Source organism: Tinamus guttatus, unplaced genomic scaffold, assembly GCF_059628265.1.
Source record: "Tinamus guttatus ecotype Peru unplaced genomic scaffold, ASM5962826v1 Tinamus_guttatus_pri_ptg000510l, whole genome shotgun sequence".
NCBI classification, from domain to species: domain Eukaryota; kingdom Metazoa; phylum Chordata; class Aves; order Tinamiformes; family Tinamidae; genus Tinamus; species Tinamus guttatus.
In genome coordinates, this window is record NW_028289044.1 from 1,731,755 (window position 1) to 1,752,746 (window position 20,992).

At 36.8% G+C, this 20,992-nt stretch overlaps 1 protein-coding gene across 1 annotated transcript in view; it reads right to left on the minus strand.

The window, feature by feature from the left end:
• Positions 1–20,992, minus strand: part of VPS13B (vacuolar protein sorting 13 homolog B) — a 405,118-nt gene that overhangs the window by 216,045 nt on the left and 168,081 nt on the right. Inside the window, exons 19-20 of the mRNA XM_088533620.1 lie at positions 14,952–15,061; positions 6,454–6,601 (exon numbers count right to left, since the gene is read on the minus strand). Of these exons, the coding sequence (XP_088389746.1) occupies positions 6,454–6,601; positions 14,952–15,061 (258 nt within the window). The remainder of the gene's footprint in view (positions 1–6,453; positions 6,602–14,951; positions 15,062–20,992) is intronic.

A 20,992-nucleotide genomic window follows, 5' to 3' on the forward strand; every position in this document is an offset into this window, starting at 1 on the left:
CTGCATTTTTCTTCATCAGGATGCTTGAGGAGAAAAGAAAACAGCAAGGATAACTTATTACATTTTTCAGTGAAGATCATAGTATTTGAGCCACATGATCCCCAACAACTAGCCAAAGCAAGTGCTTCTATTCACAGAAAGGAGAGCAGAGGTGTAGTGGCTCAATAAGAGAGGTCATTCACTGAGTTAGCAGAAGAATAAGTGTTAAAATACAGAAGCTTTTGACTTTTAACCTGATATGCCTTTCTCTAGAGTAAATGTATGTCAGTATATGAAGACAAATGTGATATTAATGTGGCAGTGCAAGCAGAAAGGATCTTTCTGTGTGAAAGAGGGGGATGACGAGGGCATGGCTATGGTCAGCAATCCACGTGTTACATCTTTACCATCATTATTGCACTGTGTCTGGCAACAAATACCTAGTCAGTTCAGGGAACAGAAAAATAAAGACTGAAGCTTTATCTACAAATTGATAGGTGCCTTTAACCTTATATCTCACTTGCTTTTAAAGGGGCAATCTGCATTACTCCTGATTCCATTTTGAGTCAGTAACTAACATAACTACATAAACTACATATATAAGCATATATAAATATTATAATGAGTAATTGCTGAATTATGACTATATAAGTATTGGTGTTGTTTAACAAAACAGCAGCTCTTAGGAAAAAGAAACACACACTGTTATCAATCTAGAAATGAAAGAAAAATCAACTCCCTGAAAATAAACAATAAAAATGCTCGGAAAACATGTTTAGTTGTAATTATGGATGGTGCTGGTAGAAACAAGAGGGAAAGAGGGAACTGAGGCATCCTCACACATCACTCAAACACTGTTCTAGTTTAGTGCTTATTTTTCCAGGTAGTACTGACTTATTAGTAATTATAAAAATGACTTCTATTGAGTGTTTGTGTCTAAGCCATGCCTGAACTTATCTTAATATTGCTTACCATTCTAATTTTTTTATACTACTGTATATGTATATATATATATATATATAAACACATACACACAGACTAATATATATATGTATTATATATATATTTTTGTATATTAGTATACTCTGAAATAAGAATTTCAGACTTTGCATTTGGCAGAACTTTTCTGATAGTTCTGATAGAACTTTTCTGCCTGATTTTCAAAACATTTTAAAAAAATACACATTAAGCTCCTTAGTCTCTGTATATAATCAGAAGCTGTTCTTTCTCTGTCAACTTTGAAGTTCTCAATACTAGAAGTGTAGCTTATATCTTGTATTAGCTTTGAGTTCCTAACATTCTTAAATCCCCCAAACTGAAATGATGGCATCAGACAACAAAGTTCAAGAATTTTCCTAGCTAAGAAAACTCACTATAACTGTTTCTCAACATAGCCTACTTCAGGCATTTAGGAGTTACTATATACCATCTGAGTTCAGAGACTTTGTTTTTAAATAATCCTTCCAAGAACTAAAAACCATTTATAAAAATGAAAAAATCATAGTACTTTTAGGCACCCCAGGGTAAATGTGCCTCAGATTTAAATTCCTCTATTTAACTTTGCCTATTTAGTGTCTATTTCATTTTATCCACCTTCCTAAATGTATCCGTCATACATTTCAAGGCAGGCATGAATAAACGATAATCATTCAGTTCATTGAGCAGAAAGAGAGATCTGCTAACTCAAATACTTCAGATAATCCATTGATTTCTCACAAGTCAGACTCCTCGCACAGTTGCCAGTTTTCTGCATTCCAACAGTTCATTTTTAGCAGGAATCTGGTTCAACATTCTCACTGTATTTTAGAAAAACACCCTCAGTAATTGCATCCCGTTTTTACTATGTTCTGCCACACTGTAGTGAACAGAATGTTTATTAGCTTAAGATGTAACTTCAGTTAATACCAGGAACAGAGAACCAGGGCAGCTGAGCAGCAGACTGCCTAGGAATCTTCAGAAAGCACCAGACTGTCCTGAACACTGGCATCTATTACGCTGCAGTGGTAGCAAAACAAAATCATTTGACTCGTTTCTTCATTTTAGTAATAGCTATCAAATGTAACATATGCTTACTGCACTGTAATGTATTAAAAATGGAATATCTGAAATAAATCCTTAGACCTCTGCAGTAACAATTTGGCTGACACCTCTTTTGGCTGAAGGCAGTTTCACTGACCCTCTGTAACAAAAAGCTGGTGAAAAGCTGGTGTAAAGTTGCTGAGCTTTTCCTGGTTTGAACTAGAGTTCCTGCTCTCTATGTATTGATAGATCTACTTGTTTTTAGGTAGCAATGCACAGTATTAGGATCCACGTATCAGCATATAACTACATCTATGTTATTAAATGTTAGCAAGAGGAAGGAAAGGAAAGATGGGGGTCTATTCACCAGGTATCCTAAGGAAATAATGCTTATGCAATCCTGTGCTTTGTGCACATGCATGCACTGATTTGCTCATCCTTCTTCAATTCCCGTTGACTTTACTGATCAATATAAATCAAATTTGATAGGTTTCTCAGCTTTCAGTAAAACAATTTCTGTGAAAAAAGCTAAGTAGGCAATTTATACAGGAGAGAGAACATACAGGCCATCCAGGATCGAGCTTTGAACTTTCATGCTGTGATAACACCACCCATGTACCTGAGCTACAAATCAATACTAAGGTAGGTGTAACTTAGCGCTTATGAAAATTTAAATCATTTTAATTATATCTCCTGAAGAACCATAGTTCCACAGAACAATATATCAAAATTTACTAGTTTCCTGTTTAGGCACGGTATATATATTGTACATACATTAAAATGATCTCTCTGCCAGTATGCAGGGCTAAGAGCCATGCTTCCCTGCCTGCCTATGAGCTTGCTAATGATTTTTCACTGAGGTCAGAGGGAGACCTCTTGAAGTGCTGGGAACAAGGAGCAGAAGCAGTGGGTGGATGAAGGGACTGAGGTTAATTCTTCCTTTTTTTAAATCTTTTCTGTAATGCTTCAGTGTAGGAAGGGGGAGAGCTGAATAAAAGGGCTCACAAAGGAGAGGAGACTGGACAGTGAAGGGGGTCAAAGCCTTTAATAGGATGATCTTGAGAAATGGAAAGAGCCAGAGCTCTTCTTTCCCTTATCATTTTGTTTGTCCATGGCCACATCATACAAAATTTAAACCATGTATTCTTTTATCTTACTCGGGTTTTGAAGAGTCTGTGGAAGGGGATGTGAAGGAGATTTATAAATAACCACAGTTTGAAACTTAAGAGCAGAAACCCTGGATTTTCATTTATTTGCAGATAGACACCATATAAATAGTAGTTTTGCTCTTTTCCCATGCTTTATTTTTGGCATGGTCTCAGCAGCCATTAACTAACTAATAAACTGAAAGAAAGATCAATGTTTTAAATCATCTGACAGCTGTGACTCCAAACTGCTTTCATTTAATACATGGGGCTGCCTTCTAGTTGTTCTCAAGAGAGGGGCTCCTAAGACCCCAGAGGAACTGAAAAGGATCAATTCAAGATCATTACCTGAACCCTGTGATTTTAAGACATAATCCCTTTCCATTTGCAAAGACTATGCATACATGCCTGCTATCGATGCAGGAAGCTCAGCTTTCAGAAAAATCAGGCTACCCATAGATATCTTTGATGGTGAAGAGATACAAGGCTTACAGCTATTCCTGCCTTTCTACCTAAGTGCTTCTCTGGTGTTGGCCTGGTGCTTAGTATAACAAAATGCTAAACCTATAATTAGTGTGATTTTTACTCCTAGTTTTAAAAAGGTAAGCCAAAAAATGAAAGAAATTTTGGACATAAAGTAGGTGAAATTAAAAGAAAGGACATAAAGTAAAAAGTAGTGGCAGCAGAAGACCCCAAATATAAGCAATCATATTTCTTTACTAGATAAGTTTTTATCATTGCTGTAGGAAAGCTAATCCTCAAAGTGAAGAATAATGAAGGCTGAAGATCAAAACTGGATGCTCAGATGATGAGGAATCTGCATACATACTTTTATAAGTTGGTGATGAGAACACATTATTCTAGCATCTCTGCATACAATCAGCTGCTAAGAATAAACATGAGTTTACACAGGTACAATTCAGAATTCAAATCTGATAATCAAAATTCAAAATCTGAAACTTGCAAAATTCTGCAAAACAGATTTTAAGAAAGATTAGAAAATAGCTTGTGAAAATTTACTGAAAATTCTTTATCCCTGTTTTTTGTGCTTTTACATTTCATGGCAAAATGCTCCCTAGTCTCATAGCTTTGCACTTGACTCTACATAAATTCCTCCTTCCCCTTCATAAAATAAACAAAGTAAGAATGAGCGAACACAAGGAGAACATTCAAAGGGGTTATCATTTACTATTCATAAAATGTTGCTTCCCCAGTAGTATAATTATGTAAGGTTCTGAATAAACACACTGATTCTTGTGCTCAAAAACAAACAAACAAAAACAAATTATATTTACATATGTAATAATTGAGGAGGATAAGAAAATGGAAGAAATATATACCTTTACTTTTATTATAAAGGTTTATAGTTAAAAATTACATGCTCATTATTTTCATCGGACATTTTCTGTCTTATATCTGGATATAGAGAAAAATGACAGAAATCCTACCAGGCTGATTTCTTAAAAGGATTTCATTATAAACAGTATTCAAAGAAACACTTAAAGGAAATAATAGGGGTGACTTCTTATCACTTATAGCTCTCCTTAACTTCTTTTTATAACTTTCAGATTTTAAACCTTATTTCTGCTCGATGAACATGTTTACCAAGCTGTTCATTTTTTTTTTACCATTTTTACCATATTTACCAAGCTGCTTCCTAAAAAATTCATTTTTACTGTATTAAGTGTAAATGCACTAATTCACATAACTGTTCCACTCTACATAATTTTTTAAGCAATAGGTATTTAGCTAAACGGCACGGACAGTACCCCAAAAGTTCGTATTAATCAATCCCGGATATGTTGTGACTCATGCTACGACATTACTTTAACCGACTTGGCTTCATAATGAATTAAAGAAAGAACTTTAACAGGAATATACCCTTGTATATTATCAGGTAATATACTTAAGTAACTCCAAAAAGCAAATAACTCCCTTCTTCACTTGAGTTAAAAAAAAATCTTTGGTAATTGAAATTTTCAGAGCTTCTCAGTTTAGGCTTTCATATGACCAAAAAAAAAAGTTCATGAATGCATCATGTTCTTTAAAAATATATATATTATATTATATATACATATATATACACTAGCCAAAAGGCAGATTTTCTCCCTCTTCTGTTTCCCTTACATTTGCACACCTTTAACCCTACTTTTTACAGTAAAACATTCAAAATCATGCAGGTTTCTCCAGTGAGTTACACCTTCGTGGTTTGTTGATAGGGATGGGTATACTTAACCGTAGAAGGAAACAAACATTTGCAAGCAAAACATACCGTTTATGATGCTGGCAGGACAAAACTATAAATGCTAAGCATAATTAATAACAGAAGAACGTAGTTATTTCACAACATTTCCTCATAAAGGATATCCTTAAACGAAACAGGCTAATTCCAAAGACTTTTATTTTATGAAGAATTATAACACTGGATCCCACATAATATTCAGCCAACAGATTTTCTGTCCTTATCCCTTTCTATCTCAAAATAGCAATTAAACTCTACCACTAGTGGATGAGAGTCTAATCTCAGTTTCAGCAGACAACATCTTGAAATACTTCATGGCTATCTGGAAATAAACATCAATGCAAAGGAAAAGAGAATTTGTTCAGTGTATTTCAGAAGGATTACTAAGAGTCTCAGCTGGATAGTCACTTTTGCTGGAAGATGTCCTACTACACTACTTGCAGACAGTACTCTTTGATTAAATAACCTAGAAAAATCCCAGAATGCCACAGCATCTTGATTAGTAATAATAAAATTTAGCTTTAGCACTCATAAGTGGCCAGAGAGTATTCCTAAATTTACAAGTTGCATAAACTCCAGAAACAGAAATGGCAACAAATAAATTTTCTATGAGAAAGTGATTTTGAATGCTGTGAATGTTTACGCACAAATCTTCGCTCTGAATGCCTTGCAGACATGCCAGAGTTTCAGCACTGTGAATAGCCTAAGATGAAGGGGATTACTCACAGTGCCCAAAGTCTGACAAAATTCCGGACTAAAATATAATCACCAAGGCAAATTGCTGATATTCTATTGAAAACACATCTCTCTTATCTTGTCTTGCAAAACACATTATCTGAAATAATCCGGACTCCAAATAGTAATAGAAAACAAATCTGCGATGGAAATTAAACGCATTTTCAAATTAAAAGTCTGATGATTTCTAATGAAATAAATTGTATTTTTCCAAGATAATATTTGCTTAAATCAGAAAGTCATTGCATGGTATTTGCACAGCTGATACTGTTCACGCATGTTACTGAGAGAGGCCAAGGCAGAACCATTAGATGCAATTAAAAGTGACCCTACCTGTTACTGTTTTTGTTTTGACAGGGCTGCTGGCATACTCGGACGCTTGATTCGACTGCTGCCTTGCCAAAGGGGCACTGCCAACGGAGGCTTCATCCTCCTTCTTTCGAGTTACGGACACGCCAAGAGGAACAGCTCCTGCAGGCTGCTAGAGAAAGAAGTGCCTTGTGACAAACTTAAACCCAAAGAAAACATACAGATGGAAGAATTATTACATCACCCTCAGGAGCATATCTTTAACTGCTTCTTCCAAAATTTCTAGAAGATAATTTGAGACTGTGATTAGAGCACGTACATTATGAAAACAAATTTTTACAACTTCTTTGCTAAACAGCTGCAACATTATATTCAGATTTGAACTTGCAGGTTTTTATTTTAGTTTCTGATAGTCTGAAGGAAATGTTCTAAAATTACAAAAAAAAAAGGGAAATGAACTTAAATTTATCAACTGAAAATTTATCAACCATGTTTGCTAACCAAACAAAACACATATGAATAAATCTAGAGGATCTAGAGGTTTAATGGAAAATTAAGAATGTTAGCCAGATATGAAGATTCAAGGTTTTATAAAGAAATTTATTAATCTTAATTCAATTTAGAGAAAAAGTGTTATTCATGCACTGCTATATTTGTGTTTCATTTTTGAGAGAAAAAAAGAAATACGTAGCCAGATTCTGACTATTTCTAAGTTTGTATTAGATTTTTCTTCTAAGCATCTTTGAATCACTGAAACAATTTAAAACACGACACTGTTTAACAAATGTAAAAGAAAGAAACTAAAGGACTGCATCCTTGTTTTAAAAACTAGAAAAGAGGAAAGTATTAATTCACATTAACAAAAAGCATTCAGCTGTGCACACCCATAAATCTATTGGTTTTGTTATTTCTTTTTTATTAACACAAATTAGAAAAGACAAAATCTTTAGGAAGAAAAAAAGAAAAAAAAAGTTTGCTGCAGACCTGCTGGTGAGTTTTTGCTGCAGCATTAGCTGACGTGGAACTGTAGATGTATTTCAGTTGACAACAGTTCTAGCGTTCTAACAGACAGTATTTCTAGTGTTGATTTTGCACGGGGTTATCATTTAAGGATGACAAAGGTTCCTCTGAAGATCAGACATTAGGGTGACATGCATCTGAACACATTTTTGTGTGATTTAATTTTGTTGGGATTGGAGTGGAAATGTAATCCATATAGCTGGGTAATGAGAAACCTCACACGTTGCATTAGGAATCTCTGTGGGAAACAAATTCGTGTGAGGCGGGCAATGTGCTCGTTAATATTCTCCAATGGAAAGCAGATTATGGAATCAAGCAGTGTGCAACACGTGCATGCATACAAAACCCCAAAACAAACACAAAAATAATTTAATTCACGAAGAATTATTTTCAAAAGCCTTTATCATTTTCCACTATAAAAATAAATTTGAATATGAAAGATGCTCATCTATTTAATCCTATTTCAGTGAAATCAACTCAGTTGTATATACAACAATATACAAAGTAAATGGGAGAATACATATGCTAATAACAAATAGAACTCTCATTTCTCCTCTCTGAATGCACAGACACCAGCTTTGTCTCCAAAGTCCTAAAAAGATATTTTGCAAGACAGTTACATGCCCCTTTGGTGTCCTCTAGCAATAATAGATAAATCCCATCAGCTTTGAAAAGACAAGTTTGATGGCATAAAAATACTTCCCCTGAGTATGTACAGGGAGACTGAAGTAAAGTTTTGTAAACTTTGGTCAGACATATTACACCACTTATTTCCAAAATCTAGCGGTTTATCAGATACAATTTTTCATATGGCAAAGCCATCTGCAGTTTTCCCAACAGAGCAACTGTCGACCCATTAGATGGCATTTTTAGATGCAACGCCGCAAAAATACTGACTTACTCAACCGAAGCAAGAGTTTCTGTTAAGGCAAGAGGTAATACAGAACAGTAAAAAAGATGTTAAGATAGAAAATATTGTCTGAAGAAACAATATCTACTTCAGAACCACTGAAGAAATGGAGCAGAAACATATAATAATAAGTTACACCATTAGTCATATAGGGAAAAACATCAAGGCTATCACAGCCAGGCAAAGCTGGAAAAAATTATGACCAAATATTGAGTGCTTGAGTGCTGATCTGGACAATGAAACAGCTGTTTCATCTTTGCTCACTGAAATCAAGCCTGATGTTGCTGTTGATGACGCCCAGTACAATCTTGTCAGGTTTTTGGCAAAAGATTTCTGGTTAAAAGAATGCACAAGATGAAAGATCAATGTTGAACTGGATGGAAAAGGATCATCAAGATTTGGGTTCTGGCCACAAACTGATGAGGAAACCGTGGCTTGGGAAATAGCAGATGACAAGAGCACCACAGCTGTATGAGAAAATGAATCTGATGGGAGAAGAGACATTGCAGTCAAGCGTTATCATAAGCATTTATCACAACAATCAAAAAAGCTACAGATAAACAATATGCACTAAAGCTTAAAATACTCTCTTGGTCTGAAAGCCTTGCGGTTATTAATTGGTAGTGTTATAGAGAAGGTAAACAAGGAACACTTAATGGAATACCTACGGAATGACAGCAACTTTTGTAAGAGGTCATTTTATACTGAGGAATACTGTAAAGAAAGGGAGGTTTCTCCACCAGGCAAAAAAGGATGTATTTTACTGGAAAATACTAAGCAACTTATATAGGAATAATCAACAATAGAAGAATTACTATCAGTGCTGCCATTAATGGTTAAGATGAAACTGTTCTAAGTGATAAGAACATGAACAAACATCACTGAAAGTGAGAGATGCCTGGTAGTCACCTCACTGATAATGCAGGAAAGGCAAACGAACATTTCAAGATAGGAAATCAAGATTTATTAATAAAAGAGAGAAAAAAAAAACAAGGCACTAGGTTGTGAAATGTTCAATTCAAGTCTGAAGCCTCAGCCAAATGAGCCAATTAAGCCCAAACCAGCCATCTCCTACCAGGGCTGCTGCATGCACACAGACCCTTTCCTGCATGTGCGTTCGCCTCAACTGCAAGCAGCAAGTACAAAGTCACTGCAAACAGAACAGATGGTGGCTCTGCTTCAAGACACGATGGTTTGGTAGCACAGGAGATCACTGTCACGCAACCTCTTTTATCTGCCACTCACAGGAGTATTTAGCTCTGCTGCAAGATACTCCAAGCTCTTCCAAAATAAGCTGCAACAGGGAGGAGAATATATCTTATCCACCTTGAACCAAATTCTGCTATGAATGTAACCACAATTCCTGTTTGGCAACAGAATCACATTTTATCGTTTTAGTTAACGCCAGTTAACTAAACTAAACTAGAGGAATTATTTTTTCTGCATGAGGCTACAGGCCAAGTCATGGTGACAAAAGAGTCTAGTCTCAGAAAAACATTGCAGAGACCTCTGGTGCAGACCTCTGCATGAAGAACTGCCCAGAACACAGCATCTAGGGTGGATAATCTCAGTTTACAGGATTTTATAACATAGTACAGTCTTATGATTCTACGGCAGGAAAATAAATAAATAAATAAATAAATAAAATTAATAAATAAGTAAAGAGAGAGAGAGAAGACAGGGGAAGAAAAAAGTTGAAGGAAATAATTGGATGAAACTGAACTGCTTCTCTTAAGATCAATTCTCTAATCTATGCATCCAGCTGATGAAGAACTCCTGTTTTTCAATTGGGACAGACAACTTTCCATAGTGCAGTTGTTGATGAAAATAAGGGAGAAATTTAGATTCCCTGATGAGCTGGATGAATATGGAAGGACAAAATGTCTCATCCATAGTCATTCCTGGATACAACTGCCATACTCTGTGTTTTTAGGTTTATCTCATTATTGAAATACTTATCAAATTAGATATAACACGTATGTGTACTGAGCAACCACAGAAAATGACATTCCTACACATTCCTACACAATTCCTATGCATTCCTACACAATACTATACATATACAAACACCAGTTGCAAGAACACATTTTTGTTAGCAGGAGTATTTATGAAATAAACTAAAGGTGAAATAATCAATGTAAGCAAAATACTGACTATCAGTGCTAGGCTCTCAACTACTGGGCTTTTGAGAAAAACAAGACTACATGCACTCATTTCTATTTTCACTGGAAGGAGTATCATATACTTGACTCTGTCATATCAAAGCATATCAAATAGGATTTCCTGCCAAACAAATCGATCTCTTCAAATATTTATCTATGCAATGCTAAATGAGGGTTTTAATAAGAGAGGAAAGATTTGACAAAAACACTACTGGTTTACAAAAACATAGAAAGTCTCATTTGACCTTTTTTTCAAAAAACATTCAAAATAAAATATATTACTAGAAACAATGTAGATTGTGTGTTGCCATCTTTTTGATGAGAAGTCAGTGATCACGTGCAGTAAAAATTATATGCACAGGAATTCTCTCTCTACATATAGTTTATACCTCCTTGTATCTTTCCTAAATGGTGTTCATCTGTCAGTTTAAATTTTATTTAAAATCTAGCACTGATTTATCAATGATCAAATAGGATATAGAAAACGTCCTTTGAATTTGCTTTTCTCACTTCATGGAGAAGTCATTTGCTTCCCCTATCAGTTACTAAACAAAAAATGGTGGTAACAAAAGCATATTTCAGCATATTTCAGAAAAGTATTAAAAATTCAAGGAAACAAAAAAATGTGATTATTTTTAATACCCAAATAATGTAAAATATGTCATTTTTATGGGGAACAGATGGCTGGAGTGCAATGTGTTGTGGTACATGCTAATTTTCCTTCTGAGCAGTCACAAGGAGTGTATACAAAGCACAGTAATTATGCTTTTGTCTGGTTTATTCTGGATGCATTGCTTCTCAAAACGTAGAGCTGAAAAGCAAAGAAAACCCTCTATGGGGTATATCTTCAAAGCCAGTGGTGGGCTTTTCTGATCAAACTTGATGAGAATCATGCAGTCAAAAGATCATGACTTTTTTTTCAAAGTTTACCCAAATGTGTCAAATATAATAATAATCTTAAGAAACATGGACATCCTTAAGCCTTGGTCTTTGCATTTCTTAGAAGTCATGAAGTATTTTAGTACACCAGTCATCAATATACAAAATTCACCATTGAATGACTTTCTCCAGGATGTCTTTTCCCTGTGCTTTTAAGTTTTGACTGAAAGGAGGGCAAAATAGAAAAAGTATTTTTCTTTAAACTGAGAATGAACCCATTAACCATTAGCATTATTACACAGTAGATTACAATCCAGATCCTACAACAGGGATTTACTTTTTTTAAGATGTACACAAAAGTAGCAAGTTCTGGTTGTTTGTTTCTTTTTTAAACTCACAACAGGGCATGTGTATCTTAGGAGGCATGATGTTGAAAAGGTGTGACTTAAACCACGTTTCTGAGGTATCTCACGCCGATGAGGCAAACGCAGAGCATTTTGAAAATCAATTTTGAACTTGAAGTTACAGTACTATCATTTATTCAGTTTATTCCTTGCTCAGCTCCAAAACTTTCAGCCATTAATGAGGAATAAATAAAATTAACAAAATCCGTTCCAACAGTTGCTGTCACTATTGTCCATAGCGTGTTTTGGGTCATTTCCTAGGGTTCTTGAGCCTCTGCAGAGGAGGCAGCGAAACTCTCTGCCGCTGCCAACAGCACACGGCATGTGCTGCGCACTACACCAGCTAAAAGGTAACCTGCCAACCCATAGAATTTAAGAATTTAAACCCATATGAATTATTTTCCTTTGTCTTTTTCTAACATAGCAGCACATAATACACTGAGTATCTGGAAAGATCATCAGCTGCTGATGAGCTGAAAATACTTTCATGGTAACAAACATCTTTTCTTTGCATCATCCTGTCCCTGCTACCATTTTATTTTCCTTTTTCTAATACTAAATAATTGCATTTTCTCCATGTTTATATATTTTTCAATGTTGCTAGATATGAAAATAATTTAAAAGTTTAAAAATTTAAAAGTTCTGAAAAACACATAAGGATACTATGCAATCTTACTAAACCTAACTTCCTGTGTTCCCTTCAGCTTAGAAATGAAAAAGAGCAGGAGGGAGACAGAGAGGAGCCCTCTGAAATATTTTGGTGCCTATGGGAGTATGCACTGATTTCAAGCCAGCAAACCCATGGGCTCCTGTTCCAACTGGTAACTAACTGCAGTTATTATCTATACACGGCATTTGTTATTGACCAAGATCTTGTACAACTTACTGTATTAAGTAACTATATTTTACTGCCTTCACACAAGAAAACTGAGACCACTTCAAGCTCCATTCCAAGGGACATTTTGATTCTATTCCTGACTAATATCATCATAAGCAGCCTCTTCTTTGCCAAACCAACTTTTAAAGACACAAGAAAAGCTTGAAAAAATGCATTAGAACAAGCACATCAAAAGCGTGCAAGAGTTTTGTGGAGGTATATATAAATCTGCTGTTCTATTTTTGCCAAGATATATTTCATAAGTACTGCTCTTCAATATTACAAATCCAGTACTACCCATTAGGATGACCCTGGCCATGTTCAGCATCACCACTTAGAGCAGGATGATGGACAAGTCCATCAATTTTACACAGCACCTGCAGTTCTGCAAAGAAACTTGACAACGGTATCATATATTACTAGTAGCTGTGGGAGAAACTCAAAAGCAGTAGGCAGATTTATTCAAACACTGACAGCCATGCAGAATTTTTGACAGCAGTGTTCTCACTGTTCCTACTCTTCAGAAAGAGCAATGGAAAATTTACAATGAATGTTGAAATTTAGAATACATGTAGAAAAATATCCTATATTTACATCCACATTTACCCCAGAGCACTGACCATAGAGTCACAACAACAACCACATAAGTTATTTTAAAAATATGTAACAGCAGCCACATTTCAGCATGCATGGTCACTTTATAACAAAAAAGGAAAACACTGCAATGCCACTCATTGAAAGCATCTGCCTCTAAACAGTCCATTGCATTTCAAGTATTTAGCAGAAGCCTTAAACAAATGGTCCTGTTTCAAAATTTGTCTTCATTTTTTCATGTTAGTTTCAAGTAAATGTGAGCAAAAATGATGGATGTAACTTGCACACCCTAGAGAAACATAACTTAAGTAGAAGGCTATTAAATGCATTTCCAAATTCCATTTTTTTTCAAGACAAAAATTAAATCCAAGCCCCTTCTCCCTCAAACAGTTATGTTACACAATATAATTCCTAAAGATAAAAAATTCCATGTCAGCACTGTTAGAAATTTGCTTCCTAACAAGACTAGAAGGAGCAAAAAACTGAACTGTAGCCTTGTGACTCAGAACTTAAAAATCTCTCCTTCTAGCCTAAATATATCAATGATCTGTTTATAGTTCACCGATTATTGGGTCAAACTAGTCTTTTAATTTAAAAAGTTTCTTTCTCTTTTTGATGTTTACCTTTAATAAGATTTTTAAAACTCACTTCTATTCCTAATCATATTTTCTAGATGCCATCAAAGACCTGATCAAGATATGTGGCCCATTTTATTGTACATTACATAAACATTAAAGAGTTTATAACCAACTGTACCAAACGGCCAATGCAGGAAAGGGAGGGGAGAAAGCGGAAAGAAGTAAAATCTGCCCAAACTGAGTAATGGCCCCAACTATCATTCTCGTTGTACAACTGTTCCCTTCCAAAGACACAGGGTATCCTAAGGCCTAGGTTTAGCAAGAAACTAGCTATAATCATAAAAAAGGGGTAGCCTTCACCGGGCTCACTCTACCCCTTGCACTCCAATACAGCTGGCTCTTGCATTGCTTTCTGTGTGTTTTTTTTCTTTTCTGTTCACCATGAATAAAATAACAGTGAACCTAAAGAGAATTAATCACATTTCTTTGTGATTTTGTTGCATTAGTAGTATAGTATAGCTCTACAGAAAAAAACAATCTCATGAGAATTTATGTGCTTTGTAAAGATATATTTCCTGTTTTGAGAGGGAAAGCAAATACAAAACTAAAATTTATCCTCTTTGCTGATACTTCTTTACTTCTGTGCTATCCCATTTCTGCTTACTATGTTATTTAGTTTCTGACACTAAATTTCGTGTTTCTAGACAAAATGATGCCATCACAGTTACATTACATAAAAGTGCGTGTTTCAGTAAAGATATACAGTAAATGTTGGAGCACTGCCACTGGCATTATAAACATGAGAATCACAGAATATATAATGCTTACATAGGAGTAAGAGTAGGTATGAAAAGGCAGCTGGGGACACAAAGCTTCAGCTTTGCCCTGTAATGCCAGTGAATGCAATCAGAAGCTTACGTAGCTGTAGTCCCAGATAAACCAATAACTGCTCTCGTAACAATTTAATGAGATAAAATACACACATGGAAGCAAACATATCCAAAGACTGAAGTGTGGAATAACGGCGTCTTAATGGCATGCACGTAAGAGAGAGTTCTCCTCCTCCCTGCCCAGAGCATTCCCTGCAGGAACACGCACCTGCGGGACGTGCCTCCCGGCTCGTTTCGGCGGCTGGTAGATAAGCCAAGTGTACAGGACTGGGTCCACGTTAAGGGCTACTCCTTGCACGCTGCACAGAAGGACTGCGCCTGTATAAAACAAAAAGGAAAGAAAGTGTAAACCACCTTGTGCAATAACGCCATGTATATTCATTTTTGCTGCATACACATCTTTTTATTTGGTGCAAGACAAGCTGGATTTTTTTTTTGTATTGCACCTAGACATTTATTTATTTATACAAAATTCCTAGCAAGAGTAATAATTTCCACACAAACTTCAATAACTTTATGAAAGTGAGAAACCTGCCAGCACTGCCAATATTATAGAAACAAAATAAATAATGAGCAGAATGGATACAATTTCATTTACCTTGTTACATTTCTTTTGCCAAGAATAATGTCTGTTTTCACAAAAAGTGTGCATGTAACCACATACACACTACACCTTTCCCTAGATTTTCAGCCAATGATAATATTATACAATAATTGAGTCAGATGACCCTTGACAAAGAGAAAAATATATTACTTGACCCATACCCCACTTTAGGCTAGTGTTCTACCCAAAGCTGCTCAGGACAAACCATCTTCCAGGTGAATGGGATGATGGCTCTTGGTAGACTAATTGAGTCTAATATTTGAATTTCACTAAGGTTGGCAGCCTCTTACTCTCCGAAGGTTGGCAGCCTCTTAAATCTCTTACTTTTGAAGTTTAAAGACTGCCAGATTATGGAGAAAAACCTATATAGAAAACACAGTTATCAGCTTCTTGTCAGCTTTGTAAGAACTGTGACTAGTGAAAAGGAAATATGTTGTTCTTACAGTCTAGGAATCTTCATGTATCTAAAGTCAAGTACATTAATATCTAATTTAGGAGGGAGTTGCCTTTAAATTTGCATTAAAATCTGATCAAAGATTAATGCAATGAGATTTTTGTTTTGATACTATGGATAAGGTATCTATTCTACGGTACTTTTATTACAGAGCTTTATAATTGAAAAGCAAAAGGATGAATGCAATATGAAGATGTGAATTATACTGCAGATAGGCAGTTTTCTTTTCATTTAAAACTTGTGATTTTGCAATGAAATGAGTTCAAAAGAAGAAATTCTGCTTAGGGGAAGGCCTTGCACAAAGTTCTAGAAAATTACAGTACTTCTATAATTCAAAGAATCAAGAGTCAGTTCTCAAAGCAATATGTACTATGATATTTACTTTGTAGCATGCAAATAAGTAAGCAGCAGCCTGAATTTAATAATTAATTTAAATAAACTCAGAGTGCTTGTTACACAATTCAACCTGTTCCAAAAAGCAGTGCCTCAAAACATACAATACATCCTCCAAAACATACAGTGCATGCTTCAAAACATACAATACATCACAAAAATGTAAAAGCTAAAAAGAAAAAAAAAAGGACAAGTTATGAATTTATTGCATATAAGAGAAAACCACTTGAGCTCGAAGCAGAAGCACCACTAAACAGGAGCCAAAGGAGGAAAGCCTGAAGGACGTGACGGGAGGATGGCAGGCGAGAAGGACACGCGGATAAATCAGCTCAGGCGTCAAGCTGGAACACACACTGTGAGGGACTCCAGCGCCGAGACGGGTCCCTGTGATCTGATGGTTTTAAATGTCAGCAATAAACTTTAAAAATAAATCTGCAATTTAAGGCAAAGCCAATGTTAAGCATAAAGCAAAAACGCAATGCACCGCAGTGTCGAGCGTGTCTTGCAGCAGGATCTGGAGGAGTCCAGAAAATGGAAGCAGAAGGTAGCAGAAGATTGATAAAGCATATGTTACAGTCGTCAGCTTTTATAAAATACTTGGCTGCCAAATAAGGGAATCCTGCATCTTTAAGAGATACTGCCTGTTGTCAGCAATGCTTAATGAAAGGTTTAATGTATACGCAATATGACAAGTAGGAGTCAGGGAGACCTCCCAAAGAGTGAGGAATAAAGTCAGCCTACAGACCCAATCAACAAGAAATCCCACATTTGCAACAGACTCTTCAAAAGAAAAAGAAAAAAAGAGTGTTGCTGTAGCACATGTAGCTAGTTACTCAATTTAGTTTCTTGCTTACTGAAAAAAGAAAAAAAAAAAGCTAAAATTAAGATGCTCAAAATAGACATCATGCTTTGAACTGAACTTTCTTTTTTAACTTCATTGCAGTCACCATCAGGACCCTGTAAAATTCTCAAGTAAGTAGAGGAGAGAAAAATGGTTTCCAGTTGTTTTATGTCATTGATAAGTTAAGTCTGCAAAAACAACCCCCACCAGCAGTGCAAGCAGTGAGAGCAGTAATTAGGCTATTGGCCTTTCAGTCTGGCTGCCAGGTAATTCTGGCCTCCTACCAAGCAAGTTGCAGGCACTCTATTCATAGAAAAATACAACTACCTATATAAAGTTTTCTGTGCAACTTCTGTCTTCAGCACAAATAAGCAAACAGCTCCAAGAAGATACTCTCAGTAGTGGGTCCCTCTCCTTGAGGGCTTCAGTTTTCTTGCTAAGAAGCAAGAATCCCCTTGGGTTTCAAAGATGAGCTCAGTGATATGAGGACCAAACTGTAAGTCGGCAGCACTCATATGTTTAAGTAGAACAAAAACAAATTGCCATTTTGTCTCTGTCAAGACACCACATTCAGATTTCCTGGGTTTCATTAGGACTGTGGTGAACTTTCCTTTCTCCGTTCTCCCTTTTCTCCTCTTAATTAACTTTACTTTTCAGCAAAAGTCCCTCCCTTAGCTCCCATACTAGGTTTCATTTTCACATCCCCATTCCTGCCACAGTATCTGCCACATCTTCTTAGCCAAGGACTGAACAACAGGGACTGAACCCAACCCAGGTGACCTTTTGGCGTCAGAGGCCTCCCCCCAAGCCCTGGTGCTCCTGGCCAGTGGTCACTTGGCCAGGTGGCTCCTGTCCCAGCCATGGCTGCTGTCCCAGCGGCAAGGCCCCAGGCAAGAGGCGCAGCTTGCTGGGGCCAGAGCTTTCCTGGGGACAGACACCAGCTGCGGTGGTGGCACTGGGCCTCTCCAAAGTCCCTTGGGACAACAGCACTTGCCCCTTCTGCACCGGGACGAGGACACGTACCCCGAGCGGCTGGGGAGGAGAGGGGCAGGAGCTGCCGCTCGAACCCTGACATCCCTTTCATCGGGGCGATGAAAGCGTGAGGCGCGGCACCTCAGGAGAGCGGCTGAGGTGGAAGAGGCCACCTGGGCTGAAGGGAGGAGGGGTGAGCGGTGGTGCCGAGGGAGGCTCGCACCAGCAGCCATGAGGAAGGCGGGCACAGAGAGAGGCCGGTGGGCAGGATGGTGGAGGAGGAAGGACTGCTGAACGACTCCTCTGAGAAGGAAAGGGAGAGAAAAGAGGCATGAAACCGCCTATTCGCAAAAGAGCAAACTCTGGGCTAATGAAACATCATTTTGGGGAAAACAATCTAGCAAGGGTCAACAGTGACAGTGCAATCAAGACTCCAGTTACTGTCACACCGCAGCACGACGTGTGGGCTGCACTGGAGGTAGACAAACAATCTTCATATCCACGAGCAGAAAGTGAATGTTTCTCTCTGCAAGCAGAAAGGAGCACCCTGGTGTTTTATACCCCAGCTCTCAATGCATCCAGGCACGGCTCGACAGCCATGTCTGCTAAAACCTGTCAGTGTAACATTTTAGACATTCCCCTATAAAACAAACTCTTGAATTGTAGTTACCATACAGTTTCTCTTGAGGAGGGATCACAAATATGAACAAATGGAATGACCTCCAAAGAAATTAATTCTGACAAGTTTTGCTTACTTTTAGTAACTAAGTAACTAAAGAAAACATGACACCACTTGCTATACAAACTGCACCACAGCATTGACCTCGTGACTCCAAATGTAGCAGACCGTGTGAACGATAAGCAGGTGCTGATACAGGTCAAGTTAGCACCATGAATTTAGAATCCAGTCATTTTAAAGGACAGGAGAAAGAAGAAACAATCTTCTCACTAAAATGGGTTTTTTAAGGGTGGTTTTTAAGGGCAGTTCGGGTAGGGCATACTGCAAAAAGTGCAGCTCTGTGGCTCTATGTATCACATGCAACTGAAAAGCACTTTGGACAAAAGTGGCTTCTTTCAGCTAGACTGACTTAGAGCAGCTGCACTGGAAATCACTACCTGTGGAAACATCTAACTGCTTAATTTTAGCCAGTATGAAAATTAAAGACACAACCATTTTGTCCGTTTTTAGTATCTACAGCAAGCCCCCGTGACTGTCTTGCAAAACCACTCATCTCGGAGGGAAAGTGTCCTGCATTTCATCTTGAACTGCCCAGCCAGACAAGGAGCACGGATACATCCATCTACATCAGGGACTGCGAAAAGTTATTTTTACACTACGCCAGCTACACTAAGCTAATAAATTTTGCCTAACTACTGAAATGTAAGCCTGAGTGTCTCCCTATCCAAGGTTGACTTGAATGATTACAGATGGCCTTTTATGTAAACATTATCACAACCGTATCTCAGAGCAAGTTCTCCATGTCTACTGTACTTTCACGCAGTTTCACATTCATAATATGCTTCAAAATTTTGGATCAATTACGATAGTTGTTGAGACCAATATTAAAGTATTTTGTTAAAACAAAAGTGCCAGGCTAACATTTGCCCATCAACTATAGCATTTTGGTCAGTAATATTAAACACAACTCCTTCATAAAACAGCTGTATTTTGCTCAAACATACACACACCACAATATGTTAATACTTTTTTTTTTTTTTTAATAGCAGCTTTTGATCTTAGGAAACATTTAACGAGAATTTACTTAATACTGCTATCATGATCTTGTAACTCTCTTACTGACGTTTATAGTTGAAAAACACAAAGCACTTAAAAGTGGTTGGCATCGTTATTTTTATTTTAAAAATAGAGCAAGTGAGGCACAGAGGTGACACGATTAAATCACCCAAAAAGACAGCAGGAGACCCGGGGATAGAATTCAGCTGTTAAGGTAGCTGTAGCTAAGTGTCTTGTGTAACTAGTTAGTTACACAAGATAATTATCAATGGCTACCTCAACATAGTAGTAAATGTTAAGTTTCAACCTATGTTAAAAACAAGAATAGATCACACTGGCCTGATTTCAGCTGCACATTCTGATAAGTCATTTTAAGAGTTAAAGAAAACAAATATGTATATTTATATATCTGCCCAAATATGCACAAATTCTGAAAGAAAGGGAATGACATGCAATGTAAGAAGGCAAAACACAAACTCATGCACTGCTTAACACAGAGGGCTTTAAGTCATGGATCACTTATCTTAAGTACAAGGAGCCACATCCCTGCAAACTAATCTTAAGAACATCAAGTGGAGGTGTGGGAACAACTCGCAGTCACTTCATATGAGCTCTGTCCATCGCTGTTAAGAAACGAACAGAGCCCATTGAGCAATTCCTTACTAAGGAATAACATATTAAGATGCAATTTCTCACCAGAAATGGCTATTAAATATTCATAGTCAATATGACTGCTTCATGTTTTTGAAAAAAGAAAAAAACTACCCTGAAAGGTTGCTTTGTTTGTCATAATTCATTTGAGCAAGTCTTTAATTTATTTTAGAAAATATGGTAATGCAGGTTCAGAGAAGCAGTTTAGTAGGCAATAACAATGAGAAAAAATGAGAAATGTGTAGGCAGCTGTAGTATATAGAAATACCAGCCTTTTTTGATGATTAGTGAGTTGTCTCTGTGTCCCTAGCCTGAACTGCATACTCCCTCTCCCTTAAATTTTAGCTTTTAATGTGAGATCAGCTCAGAGAAGCATTATTTTCTCATGTCCATCTGTAGAGACCTACATTATTTACAAAATTATCGTATCTCCTATTTTGTTAATGAGGTTCATGAAAAGCTGTGAAGTTAACTGACTGATAGGACTGTGCAGATAGAAAGCAATGATAATTATGGTGACACCAAAACATACTGTGTGTGCACGAATCAAATGACACAAGGAGTTTAGAAAATACCAAGTTTTTAGAACACCTGTTTTG